Here is a 22065-nt window from a genome sequence, read left to right on the forward strand (position 1 = left end):
GCCCTCCCGATCTTTTGGAGGGCAGCTTCGAAACATCTGGGGGGGACACTGGGTTTGCCAAGGCTGTGTTTTAAGAGCGAGGGGAGGAAGCGAGAAAAGGAAGGAGAGAGAAGACGTGGGAAGATGGTGAAAGGAGGAAACGTTTTCTCTTACTCGGGGAGGCTTAAAGGATTAGACTGTTCCGAGCTTATAAATGCCTATGACTGCGGGGGAATATGACAGCCACACATCCGGAATATGAAATCACAAAAAGGATCACAAAAAGCAGAGAGAGAGAGAAGATGCAATTTGATCAAGCCCACTCATCCACTCCCGCCCAGCCGAAAGAATCTGTCACAGACGTCTTGGCCACAGCCCGGCCGTGCAGTGATAACAACAACAACAACAATTTATTATTTACACCCCGTCCATCTGGCTGGGTTTCTCTGGGCAGCTTCCAACAAAATGTTAAAAATACAATAAAACATCAGACATTAAAAACTTCCCTAAACAGGGCTGCCTTCAGTTGTCTTCTAAAAGTCAGACAGTTGTTTATTTCCTTGACATCTGAAGGGAGGGTGTTCCAGAGGGCGGGCACCACCACCGAGAAGGCCCTCTGCCTGGTTCCCTGTAGCTTCACTTCTCGCAGTGGGGGAACCGCCAGAAGGCCCTCGGTGCTGATCTCAGTGAATGATGGGGGTTCACTGAACGATGGGGGAAGGAGACAGAGAGCAGGGCTGAGGGTTTCAAGGAACCATGAGGAACCTGGCCTGGGGTCCCCTAAAGTATGTCCAGAGGGACAATCAATGAAGGGCAGGTGGAGAGGAGCCTTGCACTGCCTCTGCCCAGCCAGGCCAGAGATGGTCCGTCTTCTGTTATTGGAAGAACAGGCAGCCTGCAAGTCGTATGTTCACAGTAACTTGGAATATGAGCAGCGGTAGAAAACTGGTAATATTTAAAATACTTGAAATTAGAAGAATTATAATTTATTAGAAAGCAGTGTATAAACAGGATGGGATTAAGAACAGCATGAAAAGGCAGGAAGAAAAAGAGAAATGTCTAACAAATTTGGATTCTGGAATTCATATGTAAAGATTTTAAAGTTTAAGGGGGGGATTGACTTGCAAAAATAAAATTAAAAAATGGTATGTCCACAGTAGGTGCCCACAAGTGAAACTATCACCTGCCCTCACCAATGTGTAAGAGCGAAATTTTGGTGACCAACTGTGCAGTCATTTTTAACCCTTTCTCCTCATCTTTGCTCATTGTTTTTCAGAGAGTGCCGCACCTATCTGACTGGCACCACAAGGCACTATTAAAACAGGAAGAGCTGCATTGGTTGCACAAGCTGTCGCTCTTGCGGTAGGCATGGCACACTATTTCACCAACATTTTCTGCTGGGCGATTCCCCTTGGTGTCCCAGTCTGAAAAATTGGACTGTGTCACAGTGCTTGGTCAGAAAAAAAAAACCTGGGATACTGGGCGTGCCCAAGTCATGCTGAGCACCTGTCAGTTATGAATCCAATGCCTGTGGGAGACCTGCAAGCAGGACCCAAGAAGAAGACAACTTTTCCCACCCTGCGGTTTCCAGTAACTGCTTCCAGCTGTGGAGGCAGAGCATGGCTAGCAGCCACTGATGGTCTTATCCTACACAAATTTGTCCAAGCCTCCTTTAAAGCTACCCAAGTTGATGGTCATCACTGCTTCCTGTGGCAGAGAGTTCCACAGTTTTCACTATGCGCCGCATGAAGGAGGACTTCCTTTTATCCGTCTGGTATCTTCCACTGAAGGTCCATGAGTTCTAGCGTTATGAGAGAGGGAGAAAAACTTTCCCCCAATGCCTGGCATACTTTTATAGCCTTCTCTCCTGTCACCTAACAACAACAACAACAACAACAACAACAACAACAACAACAACAACAACAACAACAACAACAACAAACAAGCCAGCCTGGTGTAGTGGTTAAGAGCGGAAGACTCGTAATCTGGAGAACCGGGTTCGTGTTTCCGCTCCTCCACATGCAGCTGCTGGGTGACCTTGGGCTAGTCACACTTCTCTGAAGTCTCTCAGCCCCACTCACCTCACAAAGTGTTTGTTGTGGGGAAGGAAGGGAAAGGAGATTGCTAGCCGCTTTGAGACTCCTTCGGGTAGTGATAAAGCGGAATATCAAATCCAAACTCTTCTTCTTCTTCTTCTTTTATTATTTATACCCTACCCTTCTTACTTGCATTTTCTCTAAACCAAAAAGTCCCTTTCCTCATGCAGGAGTTGCTCTACAGCAGGGTTTCCCAAACTTGGGTCTCCAGCTGTTCTGGGACTATGAGTCCCATCATCCACGGCCACTGGTCCTTGCTTGCTAGGGATGATGGGAGTTGTAGTCCAAAAACAGCTGGAGAGCCAAAGTTTGGGAAACACTGCTCTATGGTATTTGTCAGCTACTCTGGGGAATCTTTGATGCGGTGGAAGGGTTGCAGAACAAGATAAAGACCTCCAGATCTTCCTAGCAATTAAAGAAGCTATCTCTGTTTGTGGACACCAGCTGGGCACGGATGCCAACCATTTTCACCATCCTGGGAGTGAGCAGTGAGGTTCAGGGATTCTATATATCTCATATTGCATTGCAGGACGATGTTTTGGGCAGCCAGTTCTTTCCAGGACAGAACCTCGGTAAGCTGCGGTTCAGACAAAGTCTTGCGTCTGAGCCGAAAGCAGGAGAGAAGGCCCTAGTTTTACCAGCCAATCAGGTACCGCTGGGGAGGATCATCCCCCTTATCAGATATTGATATATACGAACTGAGGAAACAGATGCTGAAATTGTTCCAAAGGCACCGTCAGAAGGACCTGTCTGGGGAGCTTGTTCATTATGTGATGATGCAGGGCAGAGGCAAGGGAAGGGATGAGTGAGTCAGGGATGAGCTGTGATTTTGAAATGGTCACCGAGGAGGGGGGGTCAGGGAGGGTGGCGTGCATGAGAGTGAAACTTAGCCATTCAAGGAAGGAGAGTGATTTTGAGAAGAAGCGAGGTGGGAGGGAGAACGCAGGCGATTTTTCTAGCCGAGCACGGGAGGTTTCAAATTCCAGAGGGATGACGGCACATCTGCGCCACTCGGTTCCCGCTCATGCCCCCACCACCCCGCCGCCCACAAAGACCCGGGCATCAGCCCACACCTCACAAAAGCCTGTTGGAATAGTCACCCTCCCCGCTCTCCCTCTCCCTTCCCCCACTTTCTCCCAGGCTCTCTCATGCTCCAAAGAGCTGGGAACAAAAGTTTTATCTTATCTCTGTTCCACCCGCCCCCATGCAAAGTCCAGTTTCGCTCTCACCCGCCCCTGCTTGCTGCAGAGAAAGCCTAGTGCCATGTACCCATCCCGATTGAAGGCCACAGTTTAGCCTTAGGGAATCGCAGGCGCGAGTCCGTTCCACCATGGTTAATTAAATTGCAGGGTGGATAAGCACCACCTTTTCGAATCTACATGCCAGTCTGTTTTACTTTCTCCGCCCCCGCCCCAGTAGGATTCCTGTGTCGTTGGCAGCTGCACAAGCGGAAATTCAACAGGGAAAGCTTTTGCAACCCCACAGGTGTAGCACTGCAGGAGAGTGCCCCCCCCCCACACCATAGATTTCCAGCGGTTGAGGGGCTGTTAAGGCCACCTGCCCAACGCATGGCATTGCTCTTAGCGGTGGCCTATTCAGGAGAAAAGTGCAGGGACCATGGGGAAGCGATGTGGCAGAGGTCTCCCAGTGCGGATTGTATCAAGAAAAGAGGAGAAGCTAGAGCAGTGGTTCTCAAAGGGTGCGGCATACCACACTGGGGTGGGCCAGAGAGGATGGCAAGTGTGGCGGGAAAATTCCAGAGCAATCAAGGGAATGGTTCTGCGAATGATTCCTGTTCTTACGCAGCTGCATTGTTTTATACTTTCTGCACACCCCATGATCATATTATGAAGAAGTTGCGCTCTGTGTTACAGTTCAAGCACTGGAATCATAGAATTGTAGAGCTGGAAGGGACCGCAAGGAACTGGAATCTTTCAACCAATGTGGGGCTCAAACCCACAACCCAGGGATGAAACGTCTCATTGCTCAACCAACTGAGCTATCCACCTTGTGGGGAGGGGAAATAAACTTGGCTAGATGCCACAAAGTAAGTGGTAACACCTTAACCATATGCATGTCGTACAGGTCACAAGGACATCTTCCATCCTTATCAAGGGGAGAGCTAACCTTCGCTCTTTCCTTTTTGTTTTCCAGTGCATTTTTTGGAGTGAGGAAATTTCCATTCCAAAAGTGTGGCCCCGAGGAAAAAAAGTTTGAGAAACCCCTGACCTAGAGCCTAATACGAGCGGTGCAGGATCAGGCCAATGGTCCATCTGGTGCAGCATCCTGTTCTCCCAGCGGCCAACCAGATACCCGTGGGAAGCACACAACAGGACCTGGGTCGTAAGAGCAACTCTCCGCTCCCGTGGTTTCCAGAAACTGGCATACAGGAGCAAACTGACTCCGACCACCACAGGGGCAGAGCACAGCTATAGTGGTTAGTAGCCACTGACAGCCTTAACCCTCGTGAATTTGTCTAAGACCCTTTTAAAGGCCTCGGAGTTGGTGACCGTCACTGCCACCTGGGGGAGCAAATTCCACCGCTGCTCTATGTAAACAGCCCCACTGGCCTGCCTCTGTTCCCCCCCCCCTCCTTATTATGTTTCGCAAGCTCGTTTCCACTGATATAACCAAAAACTGGGCTTTTTGTTTGGGTCAACAGCCGCACCCTTTCTGAGTACACTTTGCCCTTTAAATAAAATCCCTCTCAGCTGCATTTCCTTAACGGGAAGGGTTCCCTGAGTATCAACCCCACCCTTGGGAATCTCTTCGCTGGTGTTTACATGAAACTAGACAAAAGAGGAGACTTAGCCGCACTTTCAGTCTCCGAGGAACGAGTTTATCTTACTTCCCCAGAGTCAATGCCCGCATCCCTAGCAGGTTGGCTGAAGGGCGCCAGAGTAGCATAATAGCTCGCCGGGAACCTGAATTTTGAGAGCCGGGAAGGTGAGGTTTAAAAGCCTTTGCCTGGCCTCAGGAAAGGCGCTTTTGAAAGCCTCAGGCTGCTCACTTGCAATATGATAATACCCCAGGAGCTACTGTAAGGAGGACTGAGACAATATATATGCAAACAGTTTCTCTCATTATCATTATTATCCCTGCATTCCTCCTCCTCCTTGACTGAAGTCCTGTGCCTGTAATAGCTGTGCCACAAGCTAGGAACGGGGCAAAGGTAAGAATAATAGAATCATAGAATTGTAGAGTTGGAAGGGACCCCGAGGATCATCTAGTCCAACCCCCGGCGATGCAGGAATATGCAGCTGTCCCATGCGGGGATCAAACCTGCAACCTTGGCATTATCAGCATCATGCCCTAACCAACTGAGCTATCCAGCGTTTTCTCCATCAGATGCCTGCAGGAAACCTGGAAGCAGGACCTGGGGCACAAGAAGGCTCTCCTCTCCTGCTGTTTCCAGCCTCTGGTACTCAGAAATATATCTATGCAGAGCAGGAGACGACACTGACATCATACATAGCAGGATTTATCGATGGAACAAGCTGCAACAGGTCTTGATCTGAAGCCAAGGCATCCATGGAAACTTTTCCGCGAAATATCTAACCTGTGGCCTTCTGGATATTGCCGCAGATACAGAATAGGAGGGTATGCTGACTGGCCGGGAAAGTAATAACTGCCTAGGCCACAGCAGTGGAGTGCTCAGAAAACAGGTGAAGCTTTTTAGAATAAGGAGAAAAGGCGTTGGCACTGCTAATGGCTTCATGCACAGTTGCCATCAAAGGCACAGCAGCAGTGGCTGCTATGAAAGTTGGCAACGCTAGGTGTTCATCTTCCCTCCTCTGCTGGCGACTCTTCTTGATACTGCTGTTCCCAGCCAGGAGGGGGAAAAGGTTGGGAATAGTAACTCTGCCAACACTGGGAGACCCCAACCCCAAAGGAACCTAACCTATCCTCCAGCTGAGTTTTATTGCAATGGCAGCAGGAGCAACATGTCGCTGATCATCCCTGACTGCTGGCTGGGTGTTGATGGGAGCCCAACAGCATCCAGAGAGCCACCGGATTTCCAACCCCTGTTTTAGAGGCTGTGGAAAGAGGCTACCACCAACTTTAACACTATTTACTATTTACTATTTACTATTTACTTATTATTATTATTATTATTATTATTATTATTATTATTATTTGAACACTTGTCCCAGATTCCGATGCATGGCCCCCTCAGACCTGACTTGTGCAGCAATAAAACCGATAGCACATTTGCAAAGCTAAGCAGGGTCTCATCTGGTTTCAAATTGGATGGGAGACTGCGTGCTCCTGCATTGCAGGGGGTTCGCCCTCATGACCCCTTCCAACTCTACAATTCTATAATAGGCCTAACCACGTTTTTTAAAAAATCTTAACTCCGCACTCACAGCCTGCTTCACGGGAGTGTCTCTGAGCATGTGCAGAGAGCCTGTCTACCAAGTAACCACCTGCTAGGTTCTGGGCTTCTAGGTACCTCTCATTCTTACAGATGGAACACTGGTTCCAGTATGTTTCATTTCGTAACCAAAGCCCGGCCACCATCTCCTCTTGCGTCAACTGAGCCCTTTGTTTGTACATTCTTCTCAGGTGAAAGAAGTAAAACTTTAACTTCAAGCTGTCCTTTCTGCCACTTGCACAAATGTTCTGTCACTTATCTCTCCATGCCAGGATTCAGGAACATCCAGTGCAGCTGAACGTTGTAATATTCAGAAGAGACAAAGTACTTTTTTCACACACTGCATAGTTGGGCTGTGGAACTCACTCCCACAAGAGGCCTGATAACATGGGTTTGTTTTTTTTAAGGGTTTGTCAAATCTGTGGGGGGCAAAAGGCTCTCAATGGCTACTGCCCAAGTTTAGGGCCGCCGACTGGAATTAATGGCAGGGGAGCTGGCCCTGTTTGCTTGTTTTAACGTGCAGGTGAAATCTGCACCCAGTTGTGGGGTATTCAGTCCACGAAAGGACAAGGAGCCCAGACATACCATGGGTCAGTTCCCTGTGTGGAAATTTTCCTACAATATCTGATAAGTTGCCAGGTTCTGTGACCGCACAAGGTTAATTATACCCTGCTATCTTGAGTCGTCTATTAATATCCCAAAACACAGCTATAAGGAAAACTGCCTGATTTCTCGTAAGAGGGCTGAGCATCAACAGCGAATCAGAGCTGTGCAAAGTTAGGCACGTCCTCAAATTTCAATGGGTCTACACAGAACATTGGATACAATGCCCTGCGCCCCTGTATATTTTTAAACTTCCCATAGATGGTAGATCTAGGTAGTTGAGATTCCTGCATTGCAGGGGGTTGGACTAGATGCCCCTTGGGGTCCCTTCCAACTCTACGATTCTATAATTCTATAATAGATCTATTTGGATCTATTGACATCAGACAGCCACCATCACCATGCTCTTTTTGAAACCTTTTTAAAACATACAGTATTTGCTTAGGTACCAGTAAGCTCATCCAAACATGTAGAAGTTACGTGTGTGTTATTTCTTTTCAGGTATGGTTGATTTTAGTCATCTTTTGAAAAGTTGCAATTACCTGTTTTAAATCAACCATTTTTATGTTTTATTTCATATTTTTGTAAACCACTTTGCTGTTTCCTTTCCTTTTTTTCACCTTGGAAAGAAAATATTTGACTGGTTTTGTGAATAGGCGTAGAGGTTTTCTTAGAAACAAGTTGTGTATACATTTGGTTAAATAAATAAAAATAAGTTACAGGTAGGTAGCACCTTAGAGACCAACTAAGTTTGTTCTTGGTATAAGCTTTCATGTGCATGCACACTTCTTCAGATACATTGAAACAGAAATCACCATACCCTTATATATAGTGAGTGAGAGGGAGGGTAGGGGTATTACTCAGAAGGGTGGTGGGAATGGATAATTGGCTGATAGGTGTGGTAAACCTGTTGATGACTCCCAGGACATTCAATACAAGATCTCAAAGTAGCTGTCTTATTACAAAATAATTTCAGAAATAGACTGGAACGAGAAGTTGCTGAATTGCAACTTATTACCAAACTTAAAACCATGGAGAGACCTGGTCTGAATAGAGACATTGGATTCTTATCTCATTATACATGATAAAGTATAATGATAAAGTATAAAAGTTAAAGTGATAAAGTATAATGATAAAGTATAAAAGTTTTTAGCCATCTCACCCCTTGCTTTTTCCTGTAAGACCAATTGCAGTCCTTAACAGTCGTCAACAGCTGTTTTTAGACTACAATTCCCATCATCCCTGACCACTGGTGGTGCTAGCCAGGGATGGTGGGAGTTGTAGTCCAGAAACAGCTGGAGACCCAAGTTTGGGAAATCCTGATCTAGAGGTTCCTCACCAGCAGAGCAAGGAAGTCTGAAAGCCAGTGCCTGATACGGCTTAAACCTCTCAAATTCATAAACAGGGCCTTGCTGACAGCGCACACCCGTTCCAAGACTTGAATTACGCTATTTCTTTCATTTTTTTAAAGGGCTTTGGGGGTTTCATGTGCCCAGTAGGGTCCACACCCCAAAGCAGCCAGGGATCAGGAGCCGTCTCCAAGTGGCCTTCCTTTGACCTTTCTCCACAGAGTCCGACATTTGAGCACTTTTCATTGCCTAAGCAAAAACAGCTGCCACCTCCTTCTTTCCCAGGCTGCAGCCTGGGTGGCGAAGAACCGGAAGAATCTGCCATGGGCTTCGGTGGCAGGCCCTGTCGGCGTGGAAGGACTTAACCCGATATTCACGCTAGGCTTTAAGTGGATCAGGCCCCACAGCGATCCGAAAGTGGATTGGGGCAACCAGTGGGCGAGGGATGAAAGCGGAAACCTAGAGCAGGGCCTTGCCAGCAGGCAAGAGATTAAAACATAATCTGGAGAAGACCTCGGCCACACTTTTGGCAGCTACCTCAGCGCTGCTACCGACACTTGGGAAACATGAATACGTTCTGTTTGCTAACATTCAAGCTGCATTTCACAGCTTGCTTTGAAACAGCTGTTTGAGGGTGGTTCTGAACAAGTGCAAATTAATAGTATTATTACTGCATGTGGAGTAACCTGCTAGGGACCCCCTTTCCCACACAACATGGGCTAACAATGAAGATTACACAGCAGAGAACCTATAGTACTTCAGTCAACTTGGCCAACATTCAAGGGTAATGGGAGTGGGGGATCCACCAACCTCTGGAGGGCCAGAGGTTGCCCACCCCTAGACTAGCACCTCCCATGAAGTTCGAACCCCAACATTTCATTTCTATCGCACATTTAGCATTTGCCTCCAAGTGCTTCAACGAGCCTTTATGGTGGCTCCAGCAATGTGTTACAGACATGGCCAAGAAGACAGTTCGAGCCTTCACAAAGGCTGGGCCTGTGAACGTGTGGCAAAACTCATCTGTTTGAAACCAAGGGCTCATAGCTCACGCTCGTAACCACCGTGCAAGCCGCTTGCAGATGAAGCGCCGGGCTTGCAGGTGAGTGAAAACGAGGCCAATGGCAGGTGTCCAACAGCCACGCTCCGCTGAAGGGTGAAATAAAGATTTATAGGGAAGTGACAGGGGAAGCGAAATTTCAGAAAACTTCCCCAGCCTCTCCTTTTTCTAAGTGTCAGGGCTCTCCCTGGGTGTGTCAATCATACACATCCTGGTGTTACGAGATTGGCAGAGCCACACCAGGGGTGGGGAATCCTAGGCAACCGAGTCAAATGCAACCTTCTTGTCTTCTCTATGTGGCCCTCAAGTTTCTCCCCAAGAAACATCCCTCCCTGGCTGTGATTCACACACCCCGTGAGTGTTTCTGCTTGGCAGATTTTTTAAAAAAATAAATCACTGACATCCCTCACAAATATCAGATTGAGAACGAAGTATGCTATATGAGCATTCACGCAAAGTAAGAAAGTTTGCATCTATCGGGATGCATACATTAAAAGCCCAGTGCTTTGATTTATTTTTCAAATGCAGAGCAGCGAACAGCTCTGCTGCTTTTGAACAAGGTATCCAGAGAAGAGAGAGAGAGAGCAGAGTTACAAGTTCAAGGAGGCGGCTTGGAGGGAAATAAAGTTGCCAGAATCCTAGGAAGTGCAAGTATTTGGGCTGTCAAACCTACAACAAGTTCAGGGGCCCAACTTGCTAAAAGCCACTATTTCCTACTGTGCTATATATGAGAGACTCTCCCATTGGCTCTGGATAGACAAAAGTCAGGCACAACACGTAATATGAGATTTGCTGCCAGAACGTGATGTGATGGCACCTTCTACCTCAGTTCTTTTTTTTAAGAATGGGGTTGAGAAAGGGTTAGGCCCCAGGATGGGAACCTATGGCCCTCCAGATGTTTCTTGAGTTCAACTGCCACCAGCCCCAGACAGCAGGACCCAGTTGTCAGGGATGATGGGAATTGTAGTCCAGCAATATCTAGTCATAGATTCTCTATCTTTTAGGCCAGTGTTTCCAGCAGATTTTGGACTACAATTCCCATCATCCCCGACCAGTGGTCTTGCTAGCTAGGGAAGATGGGAGTTGTAGTCGTCCCCCCCCAAAAAAAAACAGCTGGAGGCCCAAGTTTGGGAAACACTCAAGGTACCAGTAGACCAACCTTTGCCAACCAGACTTGGTTGGACTTCAAGTCCCATCAGCACCCTGCCCAGCACCTGCTGACTGGGGACTGATGGGAGTTGTAGTCCAACAATAAAGGCTAGGTTCGACAACGGTTTGCATGACAGCCTAAGCCAGGGGTCCCCAGACTTACCGAGCGGCGGGCCGGTGCCCGCCGCGCCGACCGCGCGGTGGGCCGGACTGCAGGGGAGTGCGCGCGCAGCGGGCCGGAGGGCGGGGGAGTGCGCGCCCGTGCGCATGCGCACACGCACACGGGCGGAAAAAAAATCGGCGGAAATCGCTTGTGCGCATGCGTATGGGCCTCCCCCGACCCGGAAGTGCACCAGAAATGACCTCTTCCGGGTCGGGAGAGGCCCGTACGCATGCGCACAAGCGATTTTCGGCGATTTTTTGCCGATTTTTCAGATCGCCGCTGCGCCGCGCGCCGTGAGAGCGGGCGGCGGCAGCGGGCGGCGGGGGTCGTCGCGGGCCGGATTGGAAGGCCGATTGGGCCGCATCCGGCCCGGGGGCCGTAGTTTGGGGACCCCTGGCCTAAGCCAAACTGAGGGTTATCGAGACTGTGCAGCTCCAGGAGAGCAGCTTCCAGCTGCTTTAAGCTTTTCTTTACTGATGTGCCAAGCCGAGCTAAGTCAAGGTTCGGTGTGCCATGCAGTGCAAACCAGGCCCGAAATCAGGAAAGACAGGCCTGTCAACCACCGCTAGGCCTGCCAGATAAACAGGACCTCTGTGGTTCAGAGGCAGATGACAACAAGAGGGCTGGCGTCTTGACAACAGAGGGGTGTTGGTTGCTTTCATGCCTTGCTTGTGAGCTCTGCCTGGTCACTGTTGGGAAGCAGGCTTCTAAGGCTGGGTGGGGCTTTAAATCCAGTCCGGCAAAGCTCTTCCTTTTGAGCTTAAGACCTCCCTTGCCAAGAGAATTAACCTGGGGTGTCATGGACCCCTCAGCCCTGCTTGTATCATAGGCGCTGTGAATGTACGGTACACATGGAGAAGGAAGTAGGGTTAAGCATTCACTCCACAAGGCCATGCCTCATTCCCGTGCTGTCCTTCCATGCTTTATGTACCTGAGTAGACAACCACAACAAAATGTTGCAGCAGGGAGCACTCCTGTTATGGATTTTTGGCTGGCTGGCCATGCCTATTTTCAGGACACTCCATTTTAACACATTCCTAATCGAGCTGTGGTTTCAGTGCGTTTCCCTCCACACATCCTTAACATTTTTGTACTTCTGCAAACCTTGGGGTTACCTTAGCCTGCCACTCCTCCTCTCTTTTGCAGAGACCCTGCCACTGTTATTTAAAGGATCCACACTTGTGAGAATGAGCTTCCTCTTAGTAGAGATGTTGCTTGATGGCTGCACCTCATCCTGGACCACTGGCTTGGCCATCCCTGCCTGGGACTGATTGTGGAGCTGGAGCCCAATAACACCAGGAGCAGCCCCCCCCCTCCTGTCTGAGATCGTGCCAAGGAATGTGGGTGTGTCACAAAACTCTCCTCAGCCCGTTCAGAGAAAGCTGTTCTCTCTGTAGTTGGGCAGAAGAATGCCGGGAAGGGGTAGATCAGGCCCAACTCTGGCAACAAAAAGAAACCCTGCAAGCAGTCCAGGAGAAGATTTACTCCTGCTTTCACCTGACTTCCAACTCATTTTCTCCCTGAAATGATAGTTAAAGCGGGGGTTTGGAAATCTGTGTTGGTCTTTACTGGCATTTTAGCTTCCACTGAAATATTTCACGTGAGAAAAACACATGTATGTTCCTTTGAAAAAAAAGGAAGAAAATCACTTCAGTGGCGGCGCTTGTATTAAACTGAACTCTTTGTGAGGGGAAAAAATAACCCAAGCTGCTTACAAAGATAAAATTTTAGCTCACTTCCCCACAGAACTGTAGAAAATCATTACATCAATAAGTTGTTGTTGTGTTGTTGTTGTTTTTTATTCATTGGCACAGCCTCCTGTTCCTTTATTGGCAGCCACAGATGTTTAGCTGGTGAGGCTTTTTCCTGGCATGGGGATAAAGTGACCGAGAAAAATTCACAGCTCATATTTCAATGCACCAGGCTGCTGTGGGGAAAACATTGGCAGGGTCTTTTTTTCTTTTTCTTTTTAACGTAGAAATCCTGCCCCAGAAGTGAATGCTACCATCGCTGTGGCCTGTATTCAAAGCAGTCTTTTCACTGCCTGCACCTGCAGTCACAGATGCCTGTATACAGTGCAAGGCACCGTAAACTGCCCTCGGTTTCTCCAAAACAGCACCTGGGCCATACCTGCTGTTCCTGCTTTGAAGGAAACCCGATCTCCCTCCTGGGGCAGACAGGTGGTCATGGAGACGTGCAAAAAAAGGGCGACAGATCAGACCGGTTCTAAACAGCAGGCACCTGCTGCCAAGGAACACCCTCGCCCCGTCCAAAACAATGGGGAGGTATTTGGGAGGCTGGTTTTAACAGTGCAATAAGAGTGAGGAGGTGCAAAGCCCATGCACACTAAGGAAACTATTTTTTTTATTTATAGCACCGTAACGTACCTTTCCTAGCTGAAGGGGCATAGCTGCTTACAAAAGAACAACAAGCAGAGCTCCTGATGCAATTCTCTTTTCTCCTCAGAGCCGTGAGGCCTAGGCAGTGAGATTCTTTGACCGAATTCAGGGAGGAAGAGGGGGAAAGTGTCGATTAATGGAAGGCCGAAATAGGCCACCGGTGCCAGCAACTTTGCCAACCATACTGACATTCAACATTATTAATGAGTATTATTATTGATAATAACAACAACAGGCAGACAGACACACCGCCAGGACCTATTCCAGTCAAGCCTGTGCCATCCCGTAGGGCCAACAGACACCATTCTGCCCTGTGGTAAAAAAAGAGGGGCTGGGAGACAGGGTTATTTGGGTGGGAGAACTCAGAAACTGTAAACCGTCTTGGTGAAACGGCAGAATATAAATCCAGTAAGTAGGAAAACATGTAGAAATTCATCTGCGGGAACCATTTAGAGCAGGGACACCCCTCCCTCCAACCTAGACTACAACTCCCATCATTCCTGACCAAAGGCCGTGCTCGCTAGGGATGATGGGAGTTGGAGTCCGACAGCATCCAGAGAGGCTACGGACCTGAACCACTTTTATATGGCTGCATTTGGGAAGTTTGCTCACAGTACAACAAACAGTTTGTGCCTCCCACTCTGCTCTTCCTTTGAAAATATATCAGGAAGTACCTTGTCTTCCTGCTACCTTTTATTTTAAAAAGTAAACGCAATAGACAGCACTTCACAATAAAGAAGAATCCATGGGATGGGGTTTCGGAGAAGGCCAACATTTTTCTTTCTTCTGCGGATCAAATTCGGCTACGTGAAACTTCCTTTCCCCAATGGGGACTTCCTCTCCCTCTCAGAGGAGAGAGCCCAGTCGCTCAGCCCGAGTCTCTAGGACATTTCGCTTGCAATTAATTTTATACCAAGCAAGGTGGCTTTAAATATTCATGCGGCCACGAGAAGGCGAGGGATTTGGTGTCACCGTGGCAAGGATCCCTTCTGCTTCAGCAACGTAAGGGGTTCCTCACCGCCATCAACCCCCAAACCTCCCCTTGTCAGATAAACCCCAAAACAGGAAGGCAAGGAGAGTTAGGTTTTGATACATCTTTTAATTACACTCAAAAGCGGAGACAGAGCCCACTGGGGGGGACACACACGAAAAAAAAACCAAAGTACGAAAATAACTCTGTGCCTTTTTCACAAAGGCGGGGGGGGGGGTATTTACAGAGACTTGTGGGTATGTATGAAGGAGGGGAAAACCTGCTGGTCCTCATTAAGGCACAGCATGGGGGTAGTGCAGAAGAGAAGGGAAGAGGGACCCATCCCCTGAGCCTCCAAACAATTCCACAGGAACCCCCACCCCACCGAAAACAACGCGCACAATGATGGTGAACGATCCAGGGGAGTTTGAGGGGGACGACGACATGGGGCAGGCCGAACTGGGGGATGGACAGACCCCCGGCAAACAGATAAGCCAGTCTTTTGGAATAAAGCAAGGCCCAGGGGCTGGCAGTGCAAGTGGTGCTGTGCCCCCTCTCGCCTTCCCCCCACCCTGGCCTTGTTCCCTGATGCAAAGAAGGGGGGTGAGATCCGAAGAGCAGGCAGGCCTTGTATACCTGTTGAGACAGGCAGGGTGGAGGATGTGCAGAGAAGGGCAAGGAGGAGACAGAATTTTTAGACAGGAGCCTGGTCTTTTCCTCCCAAGCACCAGTCGGGGGGGGGGGAATTCAGCACCAGCCAAGACCACCCGGTTAAGAGCACCAAAAAGAAACCAGAGTGCGCCATTCGGGGGAGAGAGAGATTAAAGATTGCCAGAACCTAGGGCATGCCGAGCCCAAAGGTCCTTTTTGCCAGAGCCAGGAGAAGCTAGCTGCATTTCCTTCCCAAGCTGCCCCACGCCCAGTTTTTACAGTCAGCTCTGTATCTCCTGGAACACGTACTACAAAAAAAGGAAGAAGTTGAATCCTCTTAAGGCAGCAGCACGCAAAATGTTTCCTGGTGGTCGAAGAAGAGAGACATCTTCATGGTAAAGAGTGTCCTGTCCCCGTCCCCCCCTTTGTTAAAAAAGAAAGCAAAAACAAGTTTCCCCTTTTCGGCAAACCCCAACTTCATGGGGCTCCGACAAAACTCCCCCCGGGACGTGTCTTGCGGCTGCCTCGCCTCTCGGAGGGAGGCTTCACTGCCCCACCAACAGAGTCTGGCCACGCAGGGCCCATAAATTAAAACAAAAACCAAAACTTTGTAGTGTCTCTCTTAAGCATGTCTTTTGGGAAGGCCAACGTTCTCTTCCCGGCATCCTCCTGGGGACGCCGCTGAGGCCGGGCTCACACGTAGACAGCTGTCTTGGATATGATGGAGCCATCGTGCTGGGACTCCATGTCGTCGAAGTCGTAGCCGTGGTGGGGAGAGCTGAGCCGCAACATGGGGCCCAACTGGTCGTACTGCTCCTCGTCGCCCTCCAGACGGTGGGACGGGTAGCCGTAGGGCGGGTGGCGCTCCTCGCGTTCATCTTCCTCGTCGTAGTCGTCATCGTCCTCCTGCCCCCTCCCTGGGGCAGATTTGAGGGGCCGGTCAAGTTCGGTGAAGTCCCGGGCTGGGGGAGGAGCTGTCCCGTTGCCAAAGACCCGGGTCTTGGGGTCGTAAGAGCCTTTGGTGCCCTGGTGGCGGTGGCGACGCAGAACAAAGAAGACTATGGCTCCCAGGAGAGCCAGGGCTAGGATCCCCCCCACGATGGACCCGGCCAAGGCTCCAGCGCTGCTGCTCTGCCTCTTCGCCGGCTGGTCTGAGTAAAGAAAGGAAGACGGGGGGGTGGTCACTCAGAGAAAAGTGCATCACTAGACTTTGCCAGCGCTGGGGAAGGGGCAGAGCTGCAGGTGGAGCCGTGGAAGAGCACACGGGCGGGGTCTCAGGGACCCCCACCTCCCCTATCCATTTGGAAGGGTCTTCCTGCAAAGGAGCCCCCTTGCTGTCCGGGGAGAATTGGGACATTAGAGGGTCCAGGGAGTGCTTCTTCCATGCAGGCCTGCTCAAGCATGACGTGGCCCAGCATGTCGCCTCTGTACCTAAAACACACCCAGCCGGAGGGCACAGCCTGTGCCACAACTTACACCCGCAATGCACCCAGTTGATTAGGCCCCGTGGCAGTCCTTGCTTTCCCGTTTCCACAATGCATTCGGCTCTCGGTACATGCACAGTAAGCCCGCAACTTACACAGGAGTTAAAGTTCCGCGGATCGCACCTAAAGCCAAAATCGCGTAGGCTCAACCCTGGGTGGGATTGCCAGTCATTTTCCTTGGAACCCAGACTCCTCTTTCCATCCTCTGTTTTTGGGCTGAATGCACATGGCTTAAATGCACGTAAGTTGCGGGCTTGCTGCATTCCCAAGACATGAGCACGTATAAAACCATTTACAATACCAGGAGAAGGACGTCATATGGTGTGGAGGCCCCGATTTGGGACTTCCAGTTCTGTTCAGCTCCACCCAGCATGGCCATGATAGGAGCTGCAGTCCAACAACATCTCAAATTTCAGCAAATTTGGTGTCTCCCTGTCCCTTGCACTCCCCTAAATGCATCTCTGGAGGGAGATTCAGGTTCCCCACCCCTAGTCTAAAGATTTCTCCCTGACATGTTAGTATCATGTATACAAGGATTTTTTTGGGGGGCAGGGGGGAGAGAGGATAACAGAAGCACTCTAAACATCGCATCCTCCATCTCGAACTGAAAATGGTGCAGCCCAGTAATCACGTGCAAGTTCTAAAGCGTTTCAGCTCTCAGCCCAGAGAAGGAAGCACATGTTATATACAAACAGCTGGTCCTCCAAGCAGTTTTTTTTTAAAGGCAGCAAGATTCCCCATATGCGCAAAATACCAGGCCACCAGATCCAAGTCTTTTCACCCAAAAGCTTCATGCATACCCAAGAGCATCGACTCCCCACAATTCTTACCTCGGACAAAGATGACTTGGTCTGTCGAAACCTGTCCCACGCGATTGGTGGCCTGGCATCTAAAAGTGGTGTTCACTGAAGCATCCACGTTGCGCACCAAGAGTTTGTCGCCCTGGACCTCCACAGTCTTTGGGAGTGGCCCATTGGCCCTGAATGGGAGCAATTGAGAGAGAGAAGACTTAGCTAGGAAACAGAATCTGGGAAACAGAATAATGGGTCCCTTGTAAGAACCCATTACACATGCCGTGTCTTTTGCATTGAAGGATGCAAGACACCTGTGGGTATACAGCAGTATACAAATTTAATAAATGATAGTGATAGCGATAATGATAATAAATGTATTCCGCTGCTGTGTGAGCTTTTCTCCACAAGCCACGACAATCAGAAACTTTTCTTTTTTAAAAAGAAAGAAAGAAGAGAATGCTTTGAATTTCATACTATACATAAGTGTTTCTTAACCTTGGGTCTCCAGCTGTTGTTGGACTACAACTCCCATCAACCCTAGCTAGCAGAACCAGTGGTCGAGGATGATGGGAGTTGTAGTCCACAAACAGCTGGAGACCCAAGGCAGAGAAACTAGTCTAGGACGGTCTGAATGCATGGTATAGGGAAAAAGAAAAAGGGCCTATTAGATAGCTACCATAGGAAATCATCCCGGAGAAGATGGATGAAGACCCTGCAGAGCTCCAGATATTGCTGGACTACAACTCCCATCAGCCTTGACCAATGGCTGCACTGCCCTGGGGCTTGTGGGAGTACAAAAATGTGGATAATACCACAGGCTCCTCATCCCTGCTATAAAGGTTTATATCGTTTTATATTAGGACTGCATGTAAGCTGAAGACACATGAGCAAACTTTTTCCTGGTGCCACTTTGAGCTTAATTTGGCACTCACTGTTTACACTATCTTATCAGTACAAAACAGGATACCCTTTTTCCAATGCATGTCATGCCATGTGTATGGCCTTGGACTAAACCACAAACTTATGCCCCCTCCTCTTTGCAATGCTTCTCTGCTTTTATCCCCTCGTCCCAAGGTGCTCTACAGAAGGTCATGCAGAACTTGGGAGCCCTGTTTTCCTGGCCCTCCCCTGCCCATAGCCAGAGTCATCTGAGGAGGATGTTTTTCCTTTGGAGAGCCAGAAGAACCGGCTCAGCCTCATTCTGTGCCGAAAGGGGAAGCCGTCTCCCACAGGCTGGAGGAAGAGGCTTAACACAGCCTGCGAGTTCTTTGCAGCAGACTGTGCAACGTTCAACCCACTGAGCTGAATGAAAGCCACCAATCCCACACGTTTTGAAAATGTTTTTGTCTTCTTGCAGCCCGAGGCAGGCAGAAAACCCCTGGTGGTTTTTCAAATTAATAATAATAATAGTAATAATAATAATAATCTTCCTAGGGGCAGATGGGGCTTATCAACCTGGGAAGGTAAGTTCATCTAAAAGAAGGAAAACTCTGATCCTAAACCTCTGCTGCCTTGTGGGATATCTTTGGGAGAAGAAAAGGCTGAGAAGTAAACCCTACACAAATCTGGAGTGGAGTCCCTAAGACGGTTGGATGGCGCCTTGCACACCTCCTTCCAGCAACTCTTGTAGCCAAGCCGGTGCAAAATGTATTGCTCTGCCTTCCTTTGGACCACATCAAAAAGGCCAAGAGTGGGGTCTTGTCATCTAGGCAGCCCAGGACCTCCAGACACACTGCCCAGGTTTGTGCCCCAGGGAGGTCACGTCGGTGCTGCAAATGCAGCAGTTAAGACTTCACCCCCAGAGGCGCACTCCATTGTCTCTCAAGGCCAACAACAGGCTTCCATTCATGGCTGTGTTTTGCTTAGTGGGTCACAAGCTATTCAGGCCTGGCCTATCATAAAATACAGTGGTACCTTGGTTCTCAAACGCCTTGGTACTCAAACACCTTGGAATCCAAACACTGCAAACCCAGAAGTAAGTGTTCCAGTTTGCGAACTTATTTTGGAAACCAAACATGCTCCATTTTGAGTGCCACGTTTCCGTTTTGAGTGTTACACTGAGGTCTGTCTGTTTTTGCAATTTATTTTGCGTTTTTGTTTTTGCGGCTCTTTTTGTGTTTGTGACTGTGTGGAACCCAGTTCAGCTACTGATTGAGTGATAGTGTGACTGCAGTACATTGTTTATTGCTTTCATTGTATGCATTGATGGTCTCATTAGAGAGTAAAATTCATGCTAAATTGCTGTTTTAGGGGTTGTTTTCAAAAGGATTAAAAGGAACGCATTAATCCATTTTGCATTACTTTCTATGGGAAAGCGTGCCTTCGTTTTGGAACACTTTGGTTTTGGAACGGAATTCCAGAACGGATTAAGCTTGAGAACCAGGCTACCACTGTAGATGTAATTGCCAGGAGCATCTTGCATTGAAAAACAAAAGCAGCAAGTTTCTAGTTCTCATGGACACACAAGTAAAGCCTGGGAGGAGGGCGGGAAGCCAACACTCACTGGGCATCTTCTAAAGAAGCCTTCTCTAGCCAGGTGCATTGGATTACAACTCTCTTCGTCCCCCAACCTGCTGATGGTTGTGCTGGGTGGGACTCAAAACATGTGGTTCAAAACATCTGGGGAGCTGAGATGACCCTCCCGGGCAGATGTCCCAAATAGTGCAGGGAGAACATAAGGTCACTCAGTGCAGGTCCTCCCTCTTGAAATCAGGAACTGCGGCACATGGAAAAGCCTTGCATCAGCACCACTCCTGAGAATGTGCAGGGATGCACTTCAAAGCTCATCAAAGTGCAGAAGTCCTAATTAGCCAGCTTCAGGTGAATGCGTCCGTGGAAGGGCACACTTGAGGGGCGGGCCATGTGTACTGGCTGGCGGTGGGTGGGAGAGAGAAAGAAAGAAAGAGGTTTCAGACTCACGTGCTCCAGGTGAACTCGGTGGGCAGAGGGTTCCCCTTGGCGGTGCACTTGAGCATGGCCTCGTTGCGGCTCAAATACCAGTTGTCGTCATATCCCTCTATGGTGACCTCAGGAGGATCTGCAAGGAGAAACCGGATAGGATACTCCCGTCTTTCTTGGCGGCGGGCACTGAGAAGACGCACAACCCCCTGCTTCTTCTTTCTCCCCCTGCCAAAATTGCCTTCTTGTGAATATCCCACAAACTCCATATTTTCCCGCAAGCACTTTCCTCTTTGCTTTCCCTCCCCTACAGCCGGGAACAGCATCTGCTATCTCCCCGGGTCCTTTTCTCAGTTTTTTCACCTCCCAAAGAGCCTTTTATTAGCTATAGTTCTTTCCCATTCTGCTTCTGCATCAGAATTGCCTTTGGGTGTTTTAAATGATTTCATCGCCTGTGGGTTTGCCGCTCTGGGCAGCTTGGGAAGAAAAGGTGGGATATAAAGCACAACCTCCAGGTATCATTCCCCTCCCGCCTTCAACATGCCTCCAAACTTGTGCTCCAACCACTAGGCACACACCGCTACCCAAAGCTAGAGATGGAACCCAGGCATCCTAGTTTCCCACAGCTTGCAAAGCGATGCCTTACTTCAACTGCTCCCCCATCCCTCCCACCCCCCATCTCAGGGTGGTAGCGAATACAGTGGTACCTCTACTTACGAATTTAATGCGTTCCAAACACACATTTGTAAGTAGAAAAAAATTGTAAGTCGAATCCCATAGGAATGCATTGGGAGAAAAAATTCGTAAGTAGAAAAAATCCTATCTAAAAATTCGTAAGTAGAAAAAATCCTATCTAAACCGCATCCAAGATGGCGGACGGAGCTCCATTCGTAAGTAGAGTTATTCGTAAGTAGAGGTACCACTGTAATAACAAAAATAATTTCTGAGATCGTTCAAACCAGCATTCAAAGACCAATCCTCATTCCCCTTCTCCTCCACATCCCAGGCCACTAAAAGTATAGGGTTGTAAGTTTTTCCAGGGTCAGGAAATAAGAGCAGAAAAGCAAAGGCTGTGTACAAACCAAACATTTAAAGCACATTCTGCACCCCCTCCAGAAAAAAGAACCCTGGGAACTATAGGTTACCCCTCACAAGAGCTACAATTCCCAAACCCCTTAAACTGCAGTTCCCAGGGGTATTGATGGAAGGGGATGGAGAACGGCCTTTAAATGAAAGGTGTGTGTGTGTGTGTGTGTGTGTGTGTGTGTGTGTGTGTGTGTGTGTAGTCAACATCTCCTGGGCTCTCTGAGCAGCGTTTTCCTCTGCAGGGGCCCACCTCGCGACCCCAGCCACCTCCAACCCCAAAGCCAGGCCGCACCACTCACACAATATTGAAAGCACCACTGGAAGAGCTTCTGGCTGTGGTTGTGTCTTGTGCTCCACAATGCAGGTGATGTGCTGCCCGTTGGCTTCCTTGGTGGGCACCATGCGGTAGTAGCTGGTGACGGTGACCGTGCCATCCGCGTTGGTCACCTCCGAGACGGTGGCGTTGCCCTTCAGCCCCGACTGCCACGTGATGCGGGCTGGCGGCTTCCCGCTGGCGGAGGTGCAGACGGCCACAGGGAGTTCGAGGTTGCTAGCCTTGACCTCCTGGGCTTCTGCAGTGTTTGTGGGCTTGGCTGGAAGAGAGGCAGAGGTTGGGGGTGAAACAGAGTGGAGGGGGGGTCTGGACTGTGCTACTTTTGAATTGCGGGGAGAAAGAAATCTGAGTGCATGTGTTTGAAACTCCCTGGTGTCCTGGGGGAGGGGGAAAAACTTCCCTCCACATAGAAAGCTAGCATGTCAGGGATCAAATCTTCTCCACCAACTGATTTTTTTTGGTGGGTGGGGGGTTCTCCTCAGTCAAGGTTGAAACATGCACTCCTTCCCCCCCCCGCAGCCAAAGAAAACGGTGGTGTAATGGTTAGAGTGCTGGACTAGGACCTGGGAGAGCAGGGTTCGAATCCCCACTCAGCCCTGAAGCTCATTGGGTGACCTCGGAGTCAGTCACCATCTCTCGGCCTAATCTACCTCACAGGACCCTGAGGATGAAATGGTG

The 22065-nt window shown here is 49.2% G+C and overlaps 1 protein-coding gene and 1 non-coding gene across 4 annotated transcripts in view; both read right to left on the reverse strand.

The window, feature by feature from the left end:
• NECTIN2 (nectin cell adhesion molecule 2) overlaps positions 1-22065 on the reverse strand; it is an 83041-nt gene that overhangs the window by 12681 nt on the left and 48295 nt on the right. For 2 of the 3 annotated variants that reach the window (XM_035117524.2, XM_035117521.2), the window contains exons 3-5: positions 21353-21646; positions 19989-20106; positions 17106-17254 (exon numbers count right to left, since the gene is read on the reverse strand). In XM_035117524.2, the coding sequence (XP_034973415.2) occupies positions 17106-17254; positions 19989-20106; positions 21353-21646 (561 nt within the window). Of the gene's footprint in view, positions 1-14249; positions 15943-17105; positions 17255-19988; positions 20107-21352; positions 21647-22065 lie in introns of those variants that run through there. The other variant, XM_035117523.2, reaches the window with a different exon arrangement.
• Positions 4097-4224, reverse strand: LOC118088034 (U6atac minor spliceosomal RNA). The gene has a single exon (XR_004692899.1). It is a non-coding gene; the product is annotated as a U6atac minor spliceosomal RNA (small nuclear RNA).

This window comes from Zootoca vivipara, chromosome 6 (assembly GCF_963506605.1).
Source record: "Zootoca vivipara chromosome 6, rZooViv1.1, whole genome shotgun sequence".
Taxonomy (NCBI): Eukaryota; Metazoa; Chordata; class Lepidosauria; order Squamata; family Lacertidae; genus Zootoca; species Zootoca vivipara.